Genomic DNA, 18,734 nt, shown 5'->3' on the forward strand with positions numbered 1-18,734 from the left:
CAAGACCTTCCCCGTGTGTTCCCATCACACTTGACCGGCCGGAAACAGGCTCCCGAGCGCGGCGCGGGGAAGCTCGGCGGCCCCCGCAGGCGGAACCCTCTTTTCGCCAGTGAGAGCCGGGAAGAGGTGTCGGGGGGGAAGGTTAACGGAGTGGCGCTGCGAGGATCGCACATGGCGGTGGTGAGGGAGGGTCGCGGCAGCGCTTCTCGCGTGGGGGTTCTCTGCTAGTGCCGCGGGCTCTCCCGGGAGGCGGGAGTGGGGGCTGAGGGCGCGTTGTGACACCTCCCTCCCCCATGAGTCCCTTCAGCCCCCCGCGCTTAGAAAATCCTTAGAAAGCTTAATATTGGGAAGAGACGCTGGCACTTGCACCCCATCGTACGCTTCGAGGCTTAAAGCCCCCCAAGGCCTGACCCCGGGTCGGTTACGGCACTGCAGGGCTCAGTGGTGCCGGCTGGAGCAGAGCGCTCCTTGGCTTTGCTCTGCTCTGCTCTGCTCCAGAGGCTCTTTGTGGAGGATTTCTGACTGAGCGACGCGTTCCACAGCTTGGTATGATGATTGCATGAGTTCCTACGGTGTGTTAGTGAACTGTTATCTTTTTTCTTACTACAGGTAAAGAGAATGTGTGTTTCAGCTTGACTTCTCAACATGGAGAACAAACAAGTCTCAAAACGCTTATACGTTGGAGGGCTTAGCCATACCGTTTCTAAGGCTGAACTGGAAGAAAGATTTGGCAAGTTTGGGCGTGTTTCGGATGCAGAGATTATTACCAGAAAAGATGATCAGGGTAACAGTTTTGAATCCATCCTTTCAAAGTGAATTGTTTTTCAATCTGTATTCTGAACTGGAATTTTTGCTTCAGAGATGCTTTATTTTCAGGAAATAGCTTATTTTTCAGTTTAAAAGAAATGCTGAAATTGTATAGGAATTAACTGAATGTTTGTCATTGAGCAGGGAACCCAGTGAAAACTTTTGCTTACATCAGTGTCAGCATTTCCGATACAGATCTTAAAAAGTGTAAGTACCTTATTTATGCTTTTGAGTCAAGTTCCATTACTGAAAATGCATCTAGTTGTCAAATCAGGATGTGGTTGAAGTAGACCCTGTTTCATTCTGTTGTCGTGTTCATTCCATTTTCTTTAAGCTGCAGTTTTATGGAAGTTGCTTTACTGGAGTTTTCAGTAATTAGATGTAAGTAGACTAAAAAGATTCCTGTGACTGAAATAGGTGATTTATGAGTTTGTTCTAATCCTTTTATGAAAGGGTATAGGAAATGTGCTTCAAACGCTTTCATCAGGTCCATAAAATGTTAGAAGTGACTTGATGTGAGAAGAAATGTAGTTTACATAAAGCATGCTTCAGTTAAAGCAATTGGTTTACAAAACTACTGGCATAGTTATAAACCCACCTGTGTAATATGTAGCAGCAAAACGGCAGGTGAAAATACCTGAAAGAAGAAATGGTAATATGCCCTTTTACTTATGGAATGCTGCCATTAGGAATAGGAAAGCTGAAATACAGAAGTACTTAAGTAGAGAAGAGCCTATCTAACAGTAGTGTAGAAACTTCAGAGTACGTATATCTGAATTTTCAGGTTTGTAGTTGAACTGAACCATGCAGACTTGAATGACTCTTCTGAAGTCAGAACTTTTAATTTTGGATGTAGACTTGTTTGTTTAAGTTTTGGGTGTCAGACCTTTTGTATGCAAACTTAAATCAGGTGAGTAATGGAGTATAAGATCATGCTAAAGAAACTTCAGACTATCATAGAAGGAGGCATAGTTACGTCTAACGCGTATTTTTTTAATGTAGAAAATATTCATTTCCCATCTCCTTGTTTTACAGGTATGTCAGTTTTAAATAAATCGAAATGGAAAGGGGGGACACTGCAAATTGAGTTGGCCAAAGAAAGCTTTTTGCACAGGTAAAAATCAATTTTAAAAAATATATGTTGTTGCTATAGCTACCCCTTTTCTGTTTACCTGATAGCATTATGGCTGTGCTTTCCTCTGCTACGGTCTTACTCTTTCTGGGTTTTTTTGCCATTGATGGACTGTTGATGCATATTAGATACTGCAGCATGTTTTCATCATTATTCCCTTGAAGGTAGCAGATACATTAGTTTCTTAAGCAGTGAATGGTTACTGTTCTGTGGGAGAGGGTCCCTGCCAGCTATAATTTAGCGTATAGGCAGACTTTTTTTCATATATGATGTACTTCTTGGTACAGGCTCGCTGTAGAGAGAGAGGAAGCAAAGCTGCAGAAGGAAAAGCCACAGAGAAATGACGAAACGTGTCTGTTGGAATCACTGAAAAAGGCTGGAATTGTAGACTTTCATATGAAAGCAGTACCAGGTACAGAGGTGCCAGACCATAAGGTATGGTGGGGTAAATGTATAGAGAATTAAAACAAAAAAAACCCACAACAACCCAGAATTGAGCACAAGCTTATTACATTTAAATTTATGTCAAATCTCTACACTTTACATAAAGAAATTGTTATGAAGTGTGACAATCCAACTTGTGAAAAGTAGTCTAAAAGAAATTCCTTATGGGTAAACATGTAGAATGTTCCTGTCGTCCTTTGAAATGACTGGAAATAATCTTGATCATACTGTCTTCTCTGTCATCTTGAATTAGTAAACGCGTTGTTATTCATTTATGTTGGCAATATCTTCATGTCACCCTTAAACGCATGTAAAGAGAACGTGTCTCTTATTTTCATACAGCAGATACATTTTTGACTGCTGGGTTGTCAGGACGTAATCTCTGTGCTTCAACACATTTAGGATCAGGGTCTACACATGCTTATGAAAGTAAGACTTGGAATAAAATCACTGAACATGCAAATTTCGGCAGAAAAAACTGTATTTACTACAAAGTTTTCAAAATTACTTGCTAAGCACAGAATGGGTTTGGAGGGTGATGGGGTGAAATTTTAATTTTTTAGTGGGAAAGGGGAAAAAGGCAAAATAATAATGATCCTGTCCATATAGATATCCGTGTTAATTCATAAACCAGAAGCCTTATATTAAAAATAGTACTTGTAAAGTGAAGAAATTCAGTTTTTTATTGTCAGTATTTATTTGCAGATTGTAAAAAATTTGGGGTTTTGGTTTGCTCTTTTTTTGAGAAGCAAGCTGGCTAAGTTGCACAGTACGAACATATCTCAAGAGAGTAAACAAAGAATTAGTCATAGGTGGTTCTTTATTAGTGTTTCTGTTATCAAAGAATATATCTCTTGTTTTATTCCAGGGTTATTTTCATTCCTTTTTTTGTTTAACACTGATCATTTTTTCTTCCCTTTTAGAAATGGGTTGTTGGTAAATTCGGCAGAGTCTTGCCTATCCTGCACCTTAGGAGTCAACAAAAAAATAAAATATCCTTTTCCTATTGGTTGGGCATAGGCACAATTCCCTTCTTTCTTTCATCATATGGGGAAACATTTGCTTAACGGTCTTAATGTTGATTACTGTGTCATACTTGATTCACTGAATCCCCTAAGTAAATCTTGCAGTAAGTTTGTGCGATTTGAATATTTTTATTTTTTTTTTAGACTGCAAGTCAGTTGCTTAAAGGGTTATAGTCATAACATTAAAAAGGACTCTTCATTGGCCTTTCATGCAGCATTTAACCTGTTTGTAAAGATTGGAAGTCTGCATGATGAAATAATCATGTTGCTTTAATTCCTTAACTCAGACTAACATTGTGAAATACGACCCATCAAAATATTGCCATAACCTTAGAAAGCTGGAACTAGACTTGACACATGCGGTTCCTATATCTGAGCTTACTTGGCACTCGGAAGGGACAGAAGACAGCATAAACAAGAAGCGGCAAGGAGAGTTCCCTGTAACTAAAAAAACACCTAAAAAACTGAGGCCACTGGGCAGTAAGGCTCTGAATGGAGCAGTAGCGCTCTCTTCTGGGTCCCAGGCACATTCAAAAAAGACAAGCTCCTCACCTCAACTAGATCAAGGATCAAAATCCAAAGCCAGTGAGAAGTCTAAATTGCCTCCATCAAGCGGTCTTAATAGTACAGTATCAGGGAGAGGTTTATTATCAGATAAAATGAATGTTTCTGGAGTTACAGCTCAAAATAATATGAGTATTTCTGATAGTGATATTGATTCTGAAGAGGAAATCAGAGCAATGGTAAAGAGAGAGAGTGAAATACAGAAAGCCGAAAACGTTGAGATTGAAAGTGACCACTTAGAAATTGTTGGGGATAATTTTGAATTAAAATACAATAGTCACTGGTCCTTAAGCAGTCCAGGTGCCATGAAGAAAGCTATCAAAGGAAGTTATAGAGAGAAAGAGACTATGGAATGCAATAATGTTTATGATTCAGCAGATAGAGATGAAATTATTGCTGAAAGTAAAATTCCAGATCTAAGCAGCAGGAAAACTGCAATTTTAGAAGATTCTAAACAGGTGAAGGTGGAAAATAAAGAAATATTAAATAACAAAAAATGTGATTTGGTAAATGATTCCTCACTGAAAACTCACAAGTTAAAAGAAAAATACACTGAAAGAAAAAAGAAAATGAAAAAATTCAAAATTGCTGCCTTGCAGAGTAGAGCAGCTAGCAGCACAACAGAGACAAGTGATAGTGAAAGCTCTTGTTCAGATCCTGAGAAAGGGGAGTCTGAAATCAGTTCTGATTATGAATCCATGATGCAAAACTGTTACCGCTTAGACCTTACTTTAGATGACTTAAAAGCATTAGCTACGGAAAACTCTGGGACAACAGAAGAAGAATCAGACAGTACACAGAGTTCTAGTCAGTGCAGTGTTGAAGAAAATCCTAAGGGTAATGTAAATAAAACAACACTTTCTAAATTTCACCCTGCAGTTAAAAAAAAATGTATCTGTCCTGAAGATGTACTTGCTGCAATTTTAGCAGGGGAGGAGAATGAAGAAATCTCCAAGGGACAAAATAATTTACATTTGAAATACCAGCCCTTCAGAGGAATGGGGTCCCTTTGTGAAAAAGAATTAACCAAGGACAGCACTAGTTTAAAGAAGAGGTCTGTAGAAAGTTTAGGTGTTGAAGCTTGTATTTCTTGCTGTGGGGAGGAGTCATCTAAAAGACAGTCTAAGAACCATCCGTTGCATTCACTTGAAGTCAGCAGCAAAGAGAGACAAAATACGCATTGTGAACAGCATGAGGAATTGTCAGATGCTGCCTCCTTAGAAGATGAGAGAGATCAGCCTGTTTCCAGGTCACGTTTACAAGGAAAGAACAAAGATGTGAGTTCTTTGCAAAAAGACGAAAATTCAGAGCATGGAGATGCTGCACCTTGTAGTGATCAAAATGAAGATGAGGGCAGCGACATGGAGAGTAATGCTGCAGTGTCACAGAAAAGAGTTAAACGACAATTGAAAAGCCCAAAACTGCTTTCAAAAAAATTGAAGAGGGATGTAAGGAATAAAAATCCAGAAAGTGAAGGTAATAAATGTCAGAATGGGAGGACAAGCCTTCTGGAAAACAAGGAGCTTCGTCTTCATGCTGCTGCCTCAAAGGAACCTAATACAGAAAAGAAAGAGTTGCTGGATAACCAGAGGAGGCTGGCAGCTCTAGAAGAGAGACAGAGAGAGAGAGAATTACAGAAGAAACTCATTCAAGGCGCTCTTTCAAATCTGGTAATTACATTCAACTTCCATCTGAATAGCATGCAGTAAAAGAAAATGGGAAACGAATAGATGTGGTTTAAGGTATTTTAAAATCATAGTCTGAAATTTCTGATTACATTGCCAGTTTTGTTTTGCTAGTATACAAAATGATGCGTACCCAATTCCTGGAATGTCTCCAGAGTTGCAAGAGGAATAGCAGATTCCTCCTTTCATGTTGTGGAAATGTCTTTTAGATGTTTATGTGCGACTGTAGCAAGTATTTGATGTGTTTGGTATGTTTCACTCTTACATAGGATAGCCAGCCAGCAGGCAAGCATAAACACATCATATTCAATTCAGATGTGGAAAGTGAAGCTGAAGTAGATGAGGTGTTGAAGAAAGACACAAGTTTGGGAAATACGCATGAAAAAGTAAGTGTTATTGGGGAAAATTCCAGTATTCTGTAAGGTAATGCCACATCAATATGACTATGCCTTTTATTCTGAAGACTATTTTTCATAATGAAGTGACAGAAAAAAGTAGATAAGGTTTGAATTAATATGAATGAATCTTTTTTTTTTTTTTTTTTTTTTTTTGGCTAATGTGAAACAGATTTCTAAGAACTTAACCATGCATCTGATAAAGCTGGAGAACCTGGAGAATTTGTGAGGAGACTGAGACTTGATTAAGAGATAATCTAAGTTCGATTAATAGAAAAAGAATGTTTAAGTTGTAGGGCTTATGCATAATTTTGAAATTTTGTTACTTCAAAGGAAGGGGAAGAGATTTGGCTTGAGTAGTACGGAACTCTTTGCTCTTTCAACGCTGTGGACAAAGAATCTCTATTAATGCAGCGTCTTGTTTTTAAAGTGATGTTAGAGTCCAAAGAAGTTGTGTGGGACTTCCTCTTTACACCTAAGCTAACTGAGACCTTATTTAGCAGACTTTTCAGGATTTTACCGCCATATGTTTCAGCACAATTAAGTACTTTTTTCTGGAGTAGAACTTCTTATCACATTTTTTAATCGCATCTCTGCTAAAGCTTTAAACCATTGGTCTTGCTTTTGTTGGCTTTTTTCTTCATAAATGCAGTAAGGTTAGGACCATTCTCACTACTTAATTAAAACTTTCTTTTCTCACTTTTCCTCACATTTAGCACTTCTTTTTACATATGTGTATCTTACCCTGTATTTAGAATCCCTGGCCTGTATTTTTCCTTTTCTTTAAAAGAACATCTAATTCTATGGAAAATTGTTTCGAAGCCATGGAGTGCTTACCTTTTATAATCATTGATATTTATTAACTGACTTAAACTACGTCCTAGAGTTTATACCAAAAATGAAGCTTGTTCAGAAAGGGTGTAATTATACATTGATATTTTAAAATTGATCTCCCTTGACACAATTAGAAAGTTGGGTTTTTATACCTAACTCTCTTGTATTGTAACATGTGAGTTACCCTTTACATGGATATTTTGCCTATGCTAAAATTTCATAGTTATAACTGTAGAGCAGAATTGTACAAGGTGTGTATATATACAACATAAGATTTGAAGTGCATGGATCAGTAAGTGAGCTGGTTGTTAAAGAAATCTACTGGAAAACATATGAACAAAGTTGATACTGATTTATTTTCTCAAAATGATATAAACAATTGCTTTTTTGTATTTTTTTTCTATTTAACAAAGGATGAATCTGCTTCTAAAACTTTGGGCAGACTGTTTGAAAGCAGTGAGGATGAGGAAGGTGATACAGACGATGAGAGATTCAAAATTAAGCCTCAGTTTGAAGGCAAAGCTGGTGAAAGAGTGAGTGAACCCATTACTGTAATTTAGTTTACTTCTCAATCTCCATAATGCCATTTCAGAAGAACATAAGGTAGGTTTGCATACTTGCTGAATATGATTTTTACAAACTTGCAAGAGAATTCTGTTAAATAGAGGAAACAGTAGCCACGGAGGAAACAATGTGTTTTGGGGAGTGGGAGGAGTTTCTCTGATGTCATCTTTGAATACAAAGACATTTCTAGAGAAGGTATCACGAGCTAAAGGTTATTAATATGTTGGCATAATTATACTAAAAAAAAAAAAGTTACTGAGCATTGATTTTTCTTCTCCAGTGCTTAATAGGATCTATTACATTTTGTTTAGCTCTTGAAATTGCAATCGCGATTTGGCACAGATGAAAGATTTCGCATGGATGCTCGATTCCTTGAAAGTGACGGTGAAGAAGAAGGTAAACCTCGTCCTATTTCCTGGTTAATGACAGTAATAGACCTTATTGGAGCCTTAATTGTGGATACTGGAAGCAACTTACAGGCTAAGCCTCTCTTGCTTCTTTAGTGACTCCTTAAGGAAAATAACCCAACTGCGTTGTGGCTGTACATTGTATATATTGGTAGTTGTGTTGTCTGAAATGTATATGTCGCAAAGGTATTTGTAATAGTAGAATGAGACATACTTGATTGATAAATCAACATTGGAAAATATAATTTTTTTAATACAGGATGATATCAGGATGTGTTTATCCATGTTTTTCACAGGATAGGTGGTGACTTTAAAATAAACTTTTTTGACCATTGCATTCAATTGAACTGTTTTGTTGTCACCCTGCAGTCCACGGCTGATTTGGCAGACTTGGAGAGTTTGGGGTTTTTTGTTTAAGCAACAGAAGGCAGAAAAGCTGAAAAAGGCAAAAAATTTTTTAAAGAGTTATTCACCCACACACACCAAACCCAAAATTTTTAACCTAGTTTTCAAGACTCAGAATTTGTTTCTGAAACTTATTTTTTTGCCTAGTTACACTATTCCCTTTGTTGCTTTAATGTGGTCTTCTGTACAGCATCTGTCAGTGGCAAAGCCGTTGACATTTATGTGACATAAGCGGGGAACGGGTTAAATAATGGAGCTGATTTTCACATGAAATAGATGTCCATGACATTTCTAATCAAAGATTTTCTAAGTACAAGGGAGAAAGCCTCTAAGTAGCTTTAAAATGAAGGAAATGGTGTGTTGATATGTATGAGCTCTTCTAGTACTGTAGTATGTTATATATCAAATATTACAGGCTTACTCAGGTCACAGTGGGGGAAAAATAATGTATTTATTTTTCTCTTGGCAGAGACAAACATCTTGAAGGCAGATGAGGAAGAAGAGCTTGCTGCGGAGAAAAAGAAAAACCTGCAAATACTGGGAAGCCTCTTGAATATCAACCTTGAACACCCTAAGACAACTAAAACGTCCACAAACGCTAAGAAATTCAAGTATGAATAATCCATTATCAAAAAAGAAGGAATTTTAGGAAGGCTTCATTTTTGTCAGTGTTTCACAACTAAAGGTTCTGCCTAGCTGACTGAGAAAAGTATTTCCTTCTCTGTTATGTGCATTTGAAGTCAGTTTTTAATGCAGTTTCCCAACTTGAGTGTCCCAATAGATTATACAACTGGTAATTATCATTGTTTTAGGGAAAAAATTATCAGATGCCTGCTTGAGTTTCTTGTAATAGATTTTGAATGATTGGATTGTTCGTTATGAAAAATTAAGATTTTACTAAGTCCTTGCCTATGTAAGATATATTTCTGTTCTCTGTGGAGACAAACTTAGGTTGGCTAAACAAAGAACGTGTGAGTTGGGCAGTGAGTCGCTAAGTTAGACTCTAACTTCCATGGCAGTTAATAAGGTTATTGTTTTCTCTGGCTTACAGGTGATTAGCATCAAACTTCTTTTTCAGTGGAGAAATATTTTTTTTTTTCCATTTATCTGTATGTCTGCTTTTGAGAAATTTCTTCATTAGATTAGGAAATTGTTACATGTTGCTGTTGGGCATGCTCTAGCCTTCATTAGAGGATGATGCGATAGGTTCAGAAATGTACTGTTGGAAGTATTGTGACGTTTAACTATGCACTTTAACAGATCTTGGTCTGTGGACTGAATTGGTGGAATTTAGTAGTATTAAGGTAATTAAATAGCGTGCAATTAGTAAACTTTTACCAACAGTCACTACTAGAGTTGCATCAGTGACTGCTGACTGCTAGACACCATTGTGACTGCTGCACAGTCTTATTTAATCCCATAATTTCTGTACAAATGTTCATGTATTTTCTGAAGACTAAGCAGAGGGGGAAATAATCTGTGCAATCCCAGACATCATCTTCGGAAAGTTTTGTGAATTACAGTGTTCTCTAATACCTCAGTAATGATATAGTATGTAACCATTTAAAAGCAGTTAATTTATGCCGTGAGCATTAATTTAGGGAGAGGAGGGGAAATAAGCGATTACCTTCTTGCATTGCCGTAAGGCAGCGTGGGCTTTGCTACACAAGCTTTGAGGTCAGTCTAGACCTTAGACTGCTTTAGCTGAAAGTCCCGAAAACGTTTAAATTTTGAAAGATGGGTATCATGAGGTTTTGTTTGTGTGTTTTACTTGGGTTTTATTTTGTTTTTTTCCCTTGGACTAATTGAATTTATGCAATGTTTGGTACTAGAAGAAATAGATATATTGATATGGATATATTGATATCACTCTTCAAAAGATAAACAGGTGCAGGTATAAAGTTACTCTTCATGCATAACACACGACTTGAGGTCTATGTTTTATATGAAATATTACAATTTCATTAAAGCCACTTCTGTTTATAACTTTTCCTGATCCTGACAGTGACTAGCAAGTACTTTGTAAATGCCAGTTAGGTTTTGGATTGATTTGGAGCATTTTGGTAAAGAAGTCAATGTGAATTTGAATCCAACAGTAAAGGTTGAGGGTAGCTTTCAGTGGAACATCTAGAATGTCTCATGGTTTTTCTTTTCCTTTTGATTTTTATAGAGATATTAATGCCCTCCGCTATGATCCCACAAGACAGGACCATGCAGTTTTTGAAAGGAAAACAAGTGCTACAGAAAAAGAGAGGTAATGTTATAGTTTGGTAACTACAATGGTAATGTTTCTTCCCGCAGAAAGACGGCTGTAGCAGAAGACTGAGTTTGAAACTATGCAGACTGCTCTGTTTGTTTGTTTGTAGTTCTCTCTGTTATTGCTAAAATCAAGATATAATAAGAATTGTGACCACTAAAAACACATGATTCAATGTCATCTTTTCATTCTAGCATCTACTCTCTGCATGCTATTTTCTGTCTTCCTTACTCACCTTCAGGCTATCCCCTTTGCTTCAAGTCATGGACTTTAAGATTTGCAAGTCTGTGAGGGAAAAAAAAATAAATTAGCTCTTAATATTTCTTTTGCCAGGAAGTCCTAAATATCTTAATTTATATGCTATCACATATTAAGTGAAAAGTCAGGATGTGGTTAATTATAAAGTAGCCTTGTTCCTGCCTTTAGTGTGAAACCTCAGACGTTTCCCCACTGCATACCCTCCAAGGGTGGGTAAATTGCAGGAGGTGAAAAGAAATGGGTCAAAATTCTAAACCAAAAGGCTAGTCATGCTGCCCTATGCCAGAAACCTGTTTCTGGCAATAGGAAATACCCTACTGCCAGAACGTGGAATTGCTAAGAAAGAAGTAGAAAACAAACCAAACCAAAAAAACCCCCACCAACAACCACCAAAACCTTAAAAGTGAAGTAGTAATTCATGTGCTTGTATAAGTTTAGGCAGACATTAATAGCAAGGCTGCCTCTTTGGGAACTTTTAAAAATATGTGTGCTGCAGTACTATCCTTTAATGATCTCGTTTCAGTAAAGCTCAAAGGAAGAAGAAGAGGGAAGAGCGTGAGAAAGTGCCTGAAGTGTCTAAAGAAATGTATTATGAGATTGCTGTTGATTTAAAAGAGTTGTTTGGGTCTTCAAAGAGCAAAGCACAAAAAAATGAAGAAATACCCTGGGACAAAGATGAGGCGGAGGACTCTACCCGACCTGACCATTTGGGACTAAACGCTGGGAGTAATGGAGCTCAGGAGTCTAGTGGTTTCAGGTTTTCCTTCTTTGGAGACACAGAGGAGTCGGGCAGAAAAGAAGGTAACAGCAGTACGTATATAATAGTACAGTTTCTAATGAGTAGCTTATGTCAGGCACTGTAGAGTAATACAGTGTCTAGAAACTCAGAATCCAGGGGATTTTCAGAGGCAAAAGTCAGTAATTATGCAAAGTCATTATGATCTTCTTACACTTGCCAAGATTGTTGTATTTTAATCACAGTTAATTCATGCTTCCATCCCAGGAATTTTGAAAGGAGTATTTTGAGAAGAAACTGTAATTGTTTTTTGAACAGTGATGGAAAAACTTATCATCCACTACATTTCTCAAGGAAAGTGGGGGGGAGACACACAAGTCAAATCAGGTTTCATATAAACCAACAAAATTTTAAATAAAATGTGTGTTAATTAAGGTAGCACTATGAGCAAAAGAAAATCTTAGAGCTGACCTCAAGATAGTTTTATTACGTACTTAATTTTATTATTGTACCTCTAGAAAATTGAAACTGAATGACACATTATTGGGGTGTCCTAGCCTCCGATAAAAACAAAGGTTATGAAATCAAGATTAAAAAATCTGAAATCAAGTAACTTAATAAGTAGTAATGTAGGAAATAAAAGAAACTGTGTGAAGTTAACTGAAATACAAAAGAAAAAACTAAAAACAAACACAGGAGAAAACCAACAGACCTCCACACTTCTGCTGACGACAGAAAGTATTCAGTGTCTTCTGAATGCAATAATACGGGTTTCAGAATCTGTAGGAGATGTCTAGAACAAAGTGGAAAATCAATACCTGAGTGGAGATGTAGTTCAGAGTTCACAAAGTTCTTAACACTGAGAACTGCACTTGAGCACTGTGTCTTATATTTGCTGTTATGAATAATTATTGGTTTATATTGTGTAAGAACCCTATTTGGTGGCAACAGGGCTACTGTGCGAGCTGCTGTATTGGCATAAACAAAAAGGGAAGTCTCTCTCCATTGCACGTAGCTCAAACTTGCTTAGGTGATTTTTGTGATTATTTTTGTTGGCTTTGTTTAACCTGACTTTAAGATCACGTGTGTCATGTGGAAATCATGAAGGGAGAACATGTGGATAGTCTTTGAGCACAAACTATGAGTGTTGTGTGGACAATTTAAACTTACAAATGCTTACTTTTTCCAAAGTAGAATTTTCTGATCTTTCTCTTGCATAAAATACTGTTTGCGTTTCATGGTCTAGTTACTGTTGGGTTTGGAAACAGTTTTATATTGCCAGAGAGAGGCACCACAGGAGCTATTCTTTGTTCTGGTCATCCAGACAAGTACTGTGTTTATACACTAAAACAAAAGTGTACCATAGCTTTCTAACCTTAGTCCTTTTGGTGAGGTAAAGTATTAAGGGTTCAGTACGTGTTTAAGTTACCGTGTGTAAACTGGGCTTCTGGCAACTGGCTGTGTATGCTACGGGCAGGAATACATCCGTGAAAATAACGTAGCTTAAACACACAGAAAGAATAAGCTAAGGCATTATGAATTTCTTTGCAAAGACAGTTATTAAGAAAGCTTTTATTCCAACTTCTGCAAGATAAAAATAGGAATGGGTGCAATTACTCCCAACTCAGTTGATAATGATTGTTAGGTCAGAGTGACTTGATAGAACCCTGGACCCTAACAGCAAGCTTCAGAAGGACTCCTGCACTTTTTCCGTATGCTGTGATGATACCAGTTGTGAATTTTGAGGGTGAATGTGTATGAGAAAGCAAACTAAATTCACACCTGCCCAGAGGGTGATGGAAAACCTGGGAGGGGAGGTTTCTGTCCTTAAATATGCCTTTTCCAATTTACGTTATTCACTCTGAAGTAGAAATTTTTACTGAAAAGTGAGGAAGTAATCTGATTTTTTTTTTTCAATTGTGATACTATTGCAGAGCCCTATGTACTTGAAGTAATAAAACCTGTAAAAGCCACATGGCAAGAAGATCCACGTTTCCAAGACAGCAGTTCTGAGGGCGAAGATGAACCAGAGGCACCAGAAAGTGAAAGGGACAAAGAAATGCAAGTTATATTTGTATTTGTTGTCTACTGGGTTGTAGTAGTTTGATGCTATGAGAATATTAATAGCAGCACTCAGGTCATGGGAAACTAACATCTTCATTCCGCATCTTGAACAATGGAAGTTGTCTTAGGAAACCATTTCTTGCTGCACAGAATGTAACAGTCAAAAATCCCAATACCACACTTGATTTGAAGTTGAGTATAAAAGCTAAGTTTCTAGCTCAATGCCTGAGAACTTCACTGGGTAGTGGGTTTGGCCAAAAGTCAAATATCTATTAAGTTTTCTTAAGAAAGCTTTTTTTTATAGAACGCTATATTTGGTTACTACTGAGTAATATTCTTCAAAGCATACTATTTCTCTGGAGCGTTACAGCTTTAACTTGTGTTAACGGAATTTGACGGTAACTTTTATGATGCTAAAATTCCTTTCTGTTTGTCTAGGTTTTTCTCTTTACCACAGACAGAAAGTGCTAGGTTTTTCTTCTTCTCCAAAGGTGACGAACGACTAAGAGGTATAATAGAACTTATTCCCTCCTTTTTTTAACTCTTACTGAAACTCAATGAGAAAAAAATAACCGCCTCGTTATTAATGTTTTGTAGTTAAAACACAGATGAGAGGTTTAAGAAAAAAAAATTGCAAATTTCCATCATTACATGTGGTATAAGTTGTGGTAGCACATCTGACAAGAAAGTCCTGGTGAAATAATTGCTGAGCAGCTGTCTTCCTTTCCTCTTTTCAGAGGAAAACTGCCCAGTATGTGGCTGGTCTTTTAGGGCTTACAAAAAAGAAAAATCACTTGACAGGTTATCTAGACATTTTGGATCCTTTCAGGCATATATATGGTCTTTTAGCTTTTTTCTGTGTTTTGGTGTTATTGTTAAGAATATTGAATATTCTTATCAGCCACATATGTCCATATGGTTCTTGATCTTAAAGAGTGCAGGTTTTTTTCTTGTGAATATAATGAATTTCATAGTTAAAACCAAACAAATTTAATTTCATAGTTAAAACCAAACAAAACAACAACAAAAAAACCCCACACCAAAAAACCACAGGCCACCAAAACAACTGCTTTCGGTATTTTATACAATGAATTATCAGGACAGCCTCAAATAATGTTTGTTTCCTGAGACATGTTAGATAACTATCATTAAATGTCTGTGTAGAATTTACTGTGTTAACCCTTCTGAGCTTATTGCTGTGCTGCTCACGAGATTTACAAACAGCAGCGTATTTGGGAGTGTTTAACCATATCAATTTGTTCTTTGTTTTGTGCAGAGGGCCCTAAGTTATTTTGTAGATCAGTAGAGCTCAGTGAAGAAAAAGATGGCTGGGAGGACAGACGTAGATTATTGCTTGAGGTGAGTATTTTAACATCTGTTCCTTGGTAACACAGCTGCTTATTTGCTTAATTTGCATTAAAAATTTATTCAGGATCTTTAGAAGGGCTTGAAACTTTATAATTACCAGGGAACTAAAAATTTTTTGTGTAGAAGTGTATGTAACATTATGTTCTGATGTCCAGTCAGGTAAATTACTTAATCTCTATATTGTACAGGACCAGTTACTTTACTGCATGTAAAAAAAGTGTTTGAAACAAAGAGGTGAATTTAGAAACTTCTCTTAATATTATGTTAAAATTGAAATATTTTCAGGAATGCCGGAAGAAGCATAAGGATGCAAGAAGGAAAGTGAAAGCAAAACAATAAATCTTTCTTACCTTACTGGTCAGGAACGTTCCATGTTTCTTCTTTGAAGAAGCTGCAGAAAAACATCCTTTGAAAATTCTAGGAAATAATATTGGAAAAGACTGTTAAACTTTTTTTAAATAAGTACATGTTTATTGTGACAATTCAGTGTTTGTACCAAGGCTTGGTATTTTTTTGTCTACACGATTTAAATGTGACTTGCTACTTTGCAAGATTTTTGAGAATTTGATCATGTTACAAAGATAACACAGGGTTATTTTGCTGAGTTCTCAGGTCCTAGTGCTGAAGGAGGGTGAGAAAGAGCAGTCTCTGTGAAAGAGTAGCTCCGTGTCTCTAAGACTATGTAGCATGTATCCTGCCAAACATAAGAGAGATCCTGTTTGAGATGCCTTTACAAATATTTGGAATGCGTTGTTTCCAGAGTAAAACTTTACCAGATTAATTAACGTGCTCTCGGCACTCATCAGGGCGATGAGCACTGACCGCTCTCAGCCGGCTTTAGGCCAGCCGGGCACCGCAACCACTGACCGGGCTGCGGGGCTTCCAGCTCTCGGCCCTGCCCGCGCTCGCAGCCCAGGCCCCAACAGCCAGCGCCTCTGCCCCAAAAACCTGTGGAACGGGGACTTTCCCCCCAGGACAAGCCCCAGGGACGCTGCATCACTGCGTGCAGAGCACCAGGGCTGGGGGGCTGACAGCAGTGAGTCTGACAGGGACCACAAAATAAAAATTGGCGATTTTTTTTTTGCTTAAAAGTCCTAGACTGAAGGCTCCATGGAACAATGCAGACTGAGCTACAGAAAAACATGCCATACAGAGTCAAACAATAATAATAAAAAAGAATAAAAACCATGTGACACATCAGTTTCCATCACGTTTCATTCATTACATTTCTACTGTCAGCTAGAGGCTCAAACATTAATTAGACTGACACCACAGATTTAGTCAAAATTGAGTTACACCTAGGAAAAGGCTATTTCGCACTCGCCTGTGGAACCAGTAGGAACAAAGAGAAACTCTTGACCCTAACAAAGGTAACAGGCAGCTCTTAATTTATCCTAGATGAAAGTTCAGGCTTTGACCCCAAAGGAAACCACTCCTAACTACCAAGGGCCCTGCTCAGGTGGGAGGCACGTTCTGTTCACTGCAACTCCTCATCAGCTTTTCTGCACTGGCAGAAAATTTGCCTTTTCTATCTGGACTAGCTGTAGCATCCCTGAACTTGCAAATGTGTCTCCCCGCTCCCCTAGCCCCACGTGTGTGATTACCTGAGCAGGAAGCGGAATCAGCCACGCAGGATTTTCTTCCCGTGCTGCAGAAGGTGACACTGGGAAAAGAAGAGCAGAGAAATGAACCTGTTTGTCACACCCAGCCAACAGGGACGAGCCGGGGGTCCTGCAAGCCACTGCTGCCCTCGGGAGCAGGGAAGGGACAGACCCTCCGCACAGAGAGAGGGGACCTGGCATGGATTTCATCTCGAGCCCTCTTCCTGCGCCCAAAGCCATGCAACTCCCTCTCTTTCTCAGCCCCAAAACCAGCCACGTGAGCCTAGTTGCCAGCCCCGGGAGCAGGAGAGCTGGTCTCCGTGTCTGGCCCTAAACCGGCTCCCCCTCTCTGCTTCCTCGCCCCCTGGGCGACGCTGAGGGAGCGCAGCCGCCCCACAGCCCGGAACCCCCAGGGCCCCACGGGCACTTTGAGGGGAGCGCTGGGGACTGCGGAGAGCCCGGCCCCACGTCCCTGCGGGGCGGCAGCAGCACTGCCCGGGCTCCGCTTTCTTACCGCCGGGCTTTATTTCTCCGGCATCGCCAGCATCGCCCCCCAAACGCCGCAGGCCGAAGGGACCCCGCGGGGAGCCGGGCCCAGCCACCCCGCTCCGACCCGACAATGCCCCCTCAAGCCCCCCGTTCCCTCAGCCCCACTCAGGGCCCTCCCGGCCCCCACTCCCATCACCCCTCGGGACCCTTCAGGCCCCCCACCGCCCCCGAATCACCTTGACGCGGTCCAGCTGCCTCACGGCGTGCTCGCGGCAGCCCCGCGGGCCCGGACCGCTCCGCTCCGATTTCGAGGCGGCCGCCATTTTCCCCCGACTTCTCCGCTTCCGGAGCGCCCCGGCCCGCCCCGCCCATGACGCGCGCCCATTGGCTGTCTCACCGCCGCCGGCCCCCGCACTCCTCGAGAAACTCCGCTCCATTGGTTCGTCGAGACCGTCAATCCCTACTGCGCCCCACCCCCGGCGAGCTGATCCGACCAATCGAAGCGCGGTGAGGCGATCCGACCAATGGGAGCGCGGCGCCAGCGCTCTGATTGACCCACCCTCCCGCCCATCCGTCCGGGAAGCGGTTGCCATGGTGAAGACGCCCCGGCAGGGGTGCGGAGCATTCGCCGTGGCAACGGGGCCGTGCGGCCGGGCCCACCGGCGGGGAATTCACCCAAACCCGGCTTTTTCCCCTTAAAAGCTTTATAGAGCTGTGTGCGATGGCACAAAATAAACCCGTCGCGCGGCCCGCCCCCGCGCCCCGCAGCGTTCCCTGGGGTCCGGCACTTCGCGGAAGATCCGGGCTACCGCAGCTCGGGGAGGAAAACGGACCGCGAGGCGGGGTCAAGGGGAACGGGAGGCGTGGCCGAGGAGGGCCGGGGGGCGGAGCTGAGGGGGACGCAAGAGGAGGGCGGAGAGGCGGGGCCGAGGGGGCAGCAGGCGTCTCCCCAGCTTCATTACCGGCTTGCAGTCGTAAGGTCTTGAGCTGGGACGACCGGCCCCCCCAGTGCACAGCGGTGCTGCGCTCGCTGCCGTGTCCTTACGGCCACAATGCGGCACCGCCGGCGGGGGGCGACGCATGCGCAGCACAGCGGGCTCCACAGCGCTCAGTTCTGCCGTCTTGCGGACACCGTCCGGTACTGCAGGCGGGGGCCGCACATGCGCAGTACAGCGCGCGTCGCAGCGCTGAGTGCTGGCGAGCAGCAGCCGGTACCGCAGCTCGGGGCGAGAGGCGGGGCCGAGGAGGGTCCTATTTTCCCCAAATTGGCTCCCGGCTGCACAAATCGAGGTGGATTTGGCTTTCCCGGGAGCCCGAAATTGGCATTTTTTTGGCCGGGGATGGCGCGCGGCAACAGCCCGTGCGGGGCCGGCGCTGCGGTACCGGGCTTGGCCCACGGCGGGGAGGGGTTGGGGTCGGGGCGGCAGCAGCGACCGTGCGGTGAGGCGGGGCCGGGGGGCGGGGCCAGTGAGGGAGGGGGCGTGGTCAGAAATGGCCGGGGGCGTGACCGGGGGCGTAGTGACAGAGGGCGGGGGTGTGGCTGAGACGATCAGGGGGCGTGGCCAGGGCGGGCCGGGGGCGGGTCCACAGCGCACACGCCGCTCCCCGCCTGCAGTAACGGCCTTCGGCCGCCGGGCGGCAGCACCCCCTTAATTAACCCGCTCTCGGCGCTCATCAGGGCGATGAGCACTGACCGCTC

At 41.4% G+C, this 18,734-nt stretch overlaps 1 protein-coding gene and 1 long non-coding RNA gene across 7 annotated transcripts; one reads left to right on the plus strand and one right to left on the minus strand.

Annotated features, from left to right (window-relative positions):
- The first annotated feature begins 30 nt into the window (after positions 1 to 30).
- Positions 31 to 15,431, plus strand: NOL8 (nucleolar protein 8). 4 transcript variants are annotated; one of them, XM_054215840.1, is made up of 17 exons: positions 31 to 109; positions 610 to 784; positions 952 to 1,014; positions 1,843 to 1,921; positions 2,227 to 2,374; positions 3,307 to 3,375; positions 3,714 to 5,642; positions 5,927 to 6,043; positions 7,300 to 7,419; positions 7,762 to 7,846; positions 8,732 to 8,873; positions 10,433 to 10,516; positions 11,301 to 11,587; positions 13,448 to 13,574; positions 14,016 to 14,086; positions 14,854 to 14,936; positions 15,231 to 15,431. In XM_054215840.1, the coding sequence occupies exons 2-17, from the start codon at positions 646 to 648 to the stop codon at positions 15,282 to 15,284; spliced, it is 3,597 nt and encodes a 1,198-aa protein (XP_054071815.1). In that variant the 5' UTR covers positions 31 to 109; positions 610 to 645; the 3' UTR covers positions 15,285 to 15,431. The 4 variants fall into 4 exon arrangements, with proteins under 4 accessions (XP_054071815.1, XP_054071812.1, XP_054071814.1 ...); XM_054215837.1 differs by having other exon boundaries at positions 32 to 109; positions 3,702 to 5,642; XM_054215839.1 differs by having other exon boundaries at positions 33 to 109; positions 3,702 to 5,642; positions 11,301 to 11,578.
- LOC128915494 (uncharacterized) lies at positions 7,713 to 17,383 on the minus strand. 3 transcript variants are annotated; one of them, XR_008468646.1, is made up of 7 exons: positions 17,272 to 17,383; positions 16,550 to 16,608; positions 15,296 to 15,362; positions 12,226 to 12,306; positions 11,441 to 11,543; positions 10,755 to 10,804; positions 7,713 to 8,293 (listed from the first exon to the last, which is right to left on the minus strand). It is a non-coding gene; the product is annotated as an uncharacterized LOC128915494 (long non-coding RNA). The 3 variants fall into 3 exon arrangements; XR_008468644.1 differs by lacking the exon at positions 11,441 to 11,543; XR_008468645.1 differs by lacking the exons at positions 7,713 to 8,293; positions 11,441 to 11,543 and adding an exon at positions 8,301 to 8,770.
- Positions 17,384 to 18,734: the final 1,351 nt, after the last annotated feature.

Source organism: Rissa tridactyla, chromosome 10, assembly GCF_028500815.1.
Source record: "Rissa tridactyla isolate bRisTri1 chromosome 10, bRisTri1.patW.cur.20221130, whole genome shotgun sequence".
In the NCBI taxonomy this organism is placed as follows: domain Eukaryota; kingdom Metazoa; phylum Chordata; class Aves; order Charadriiformes; family Laridae; genus Rissa; species Rissa tridactyla.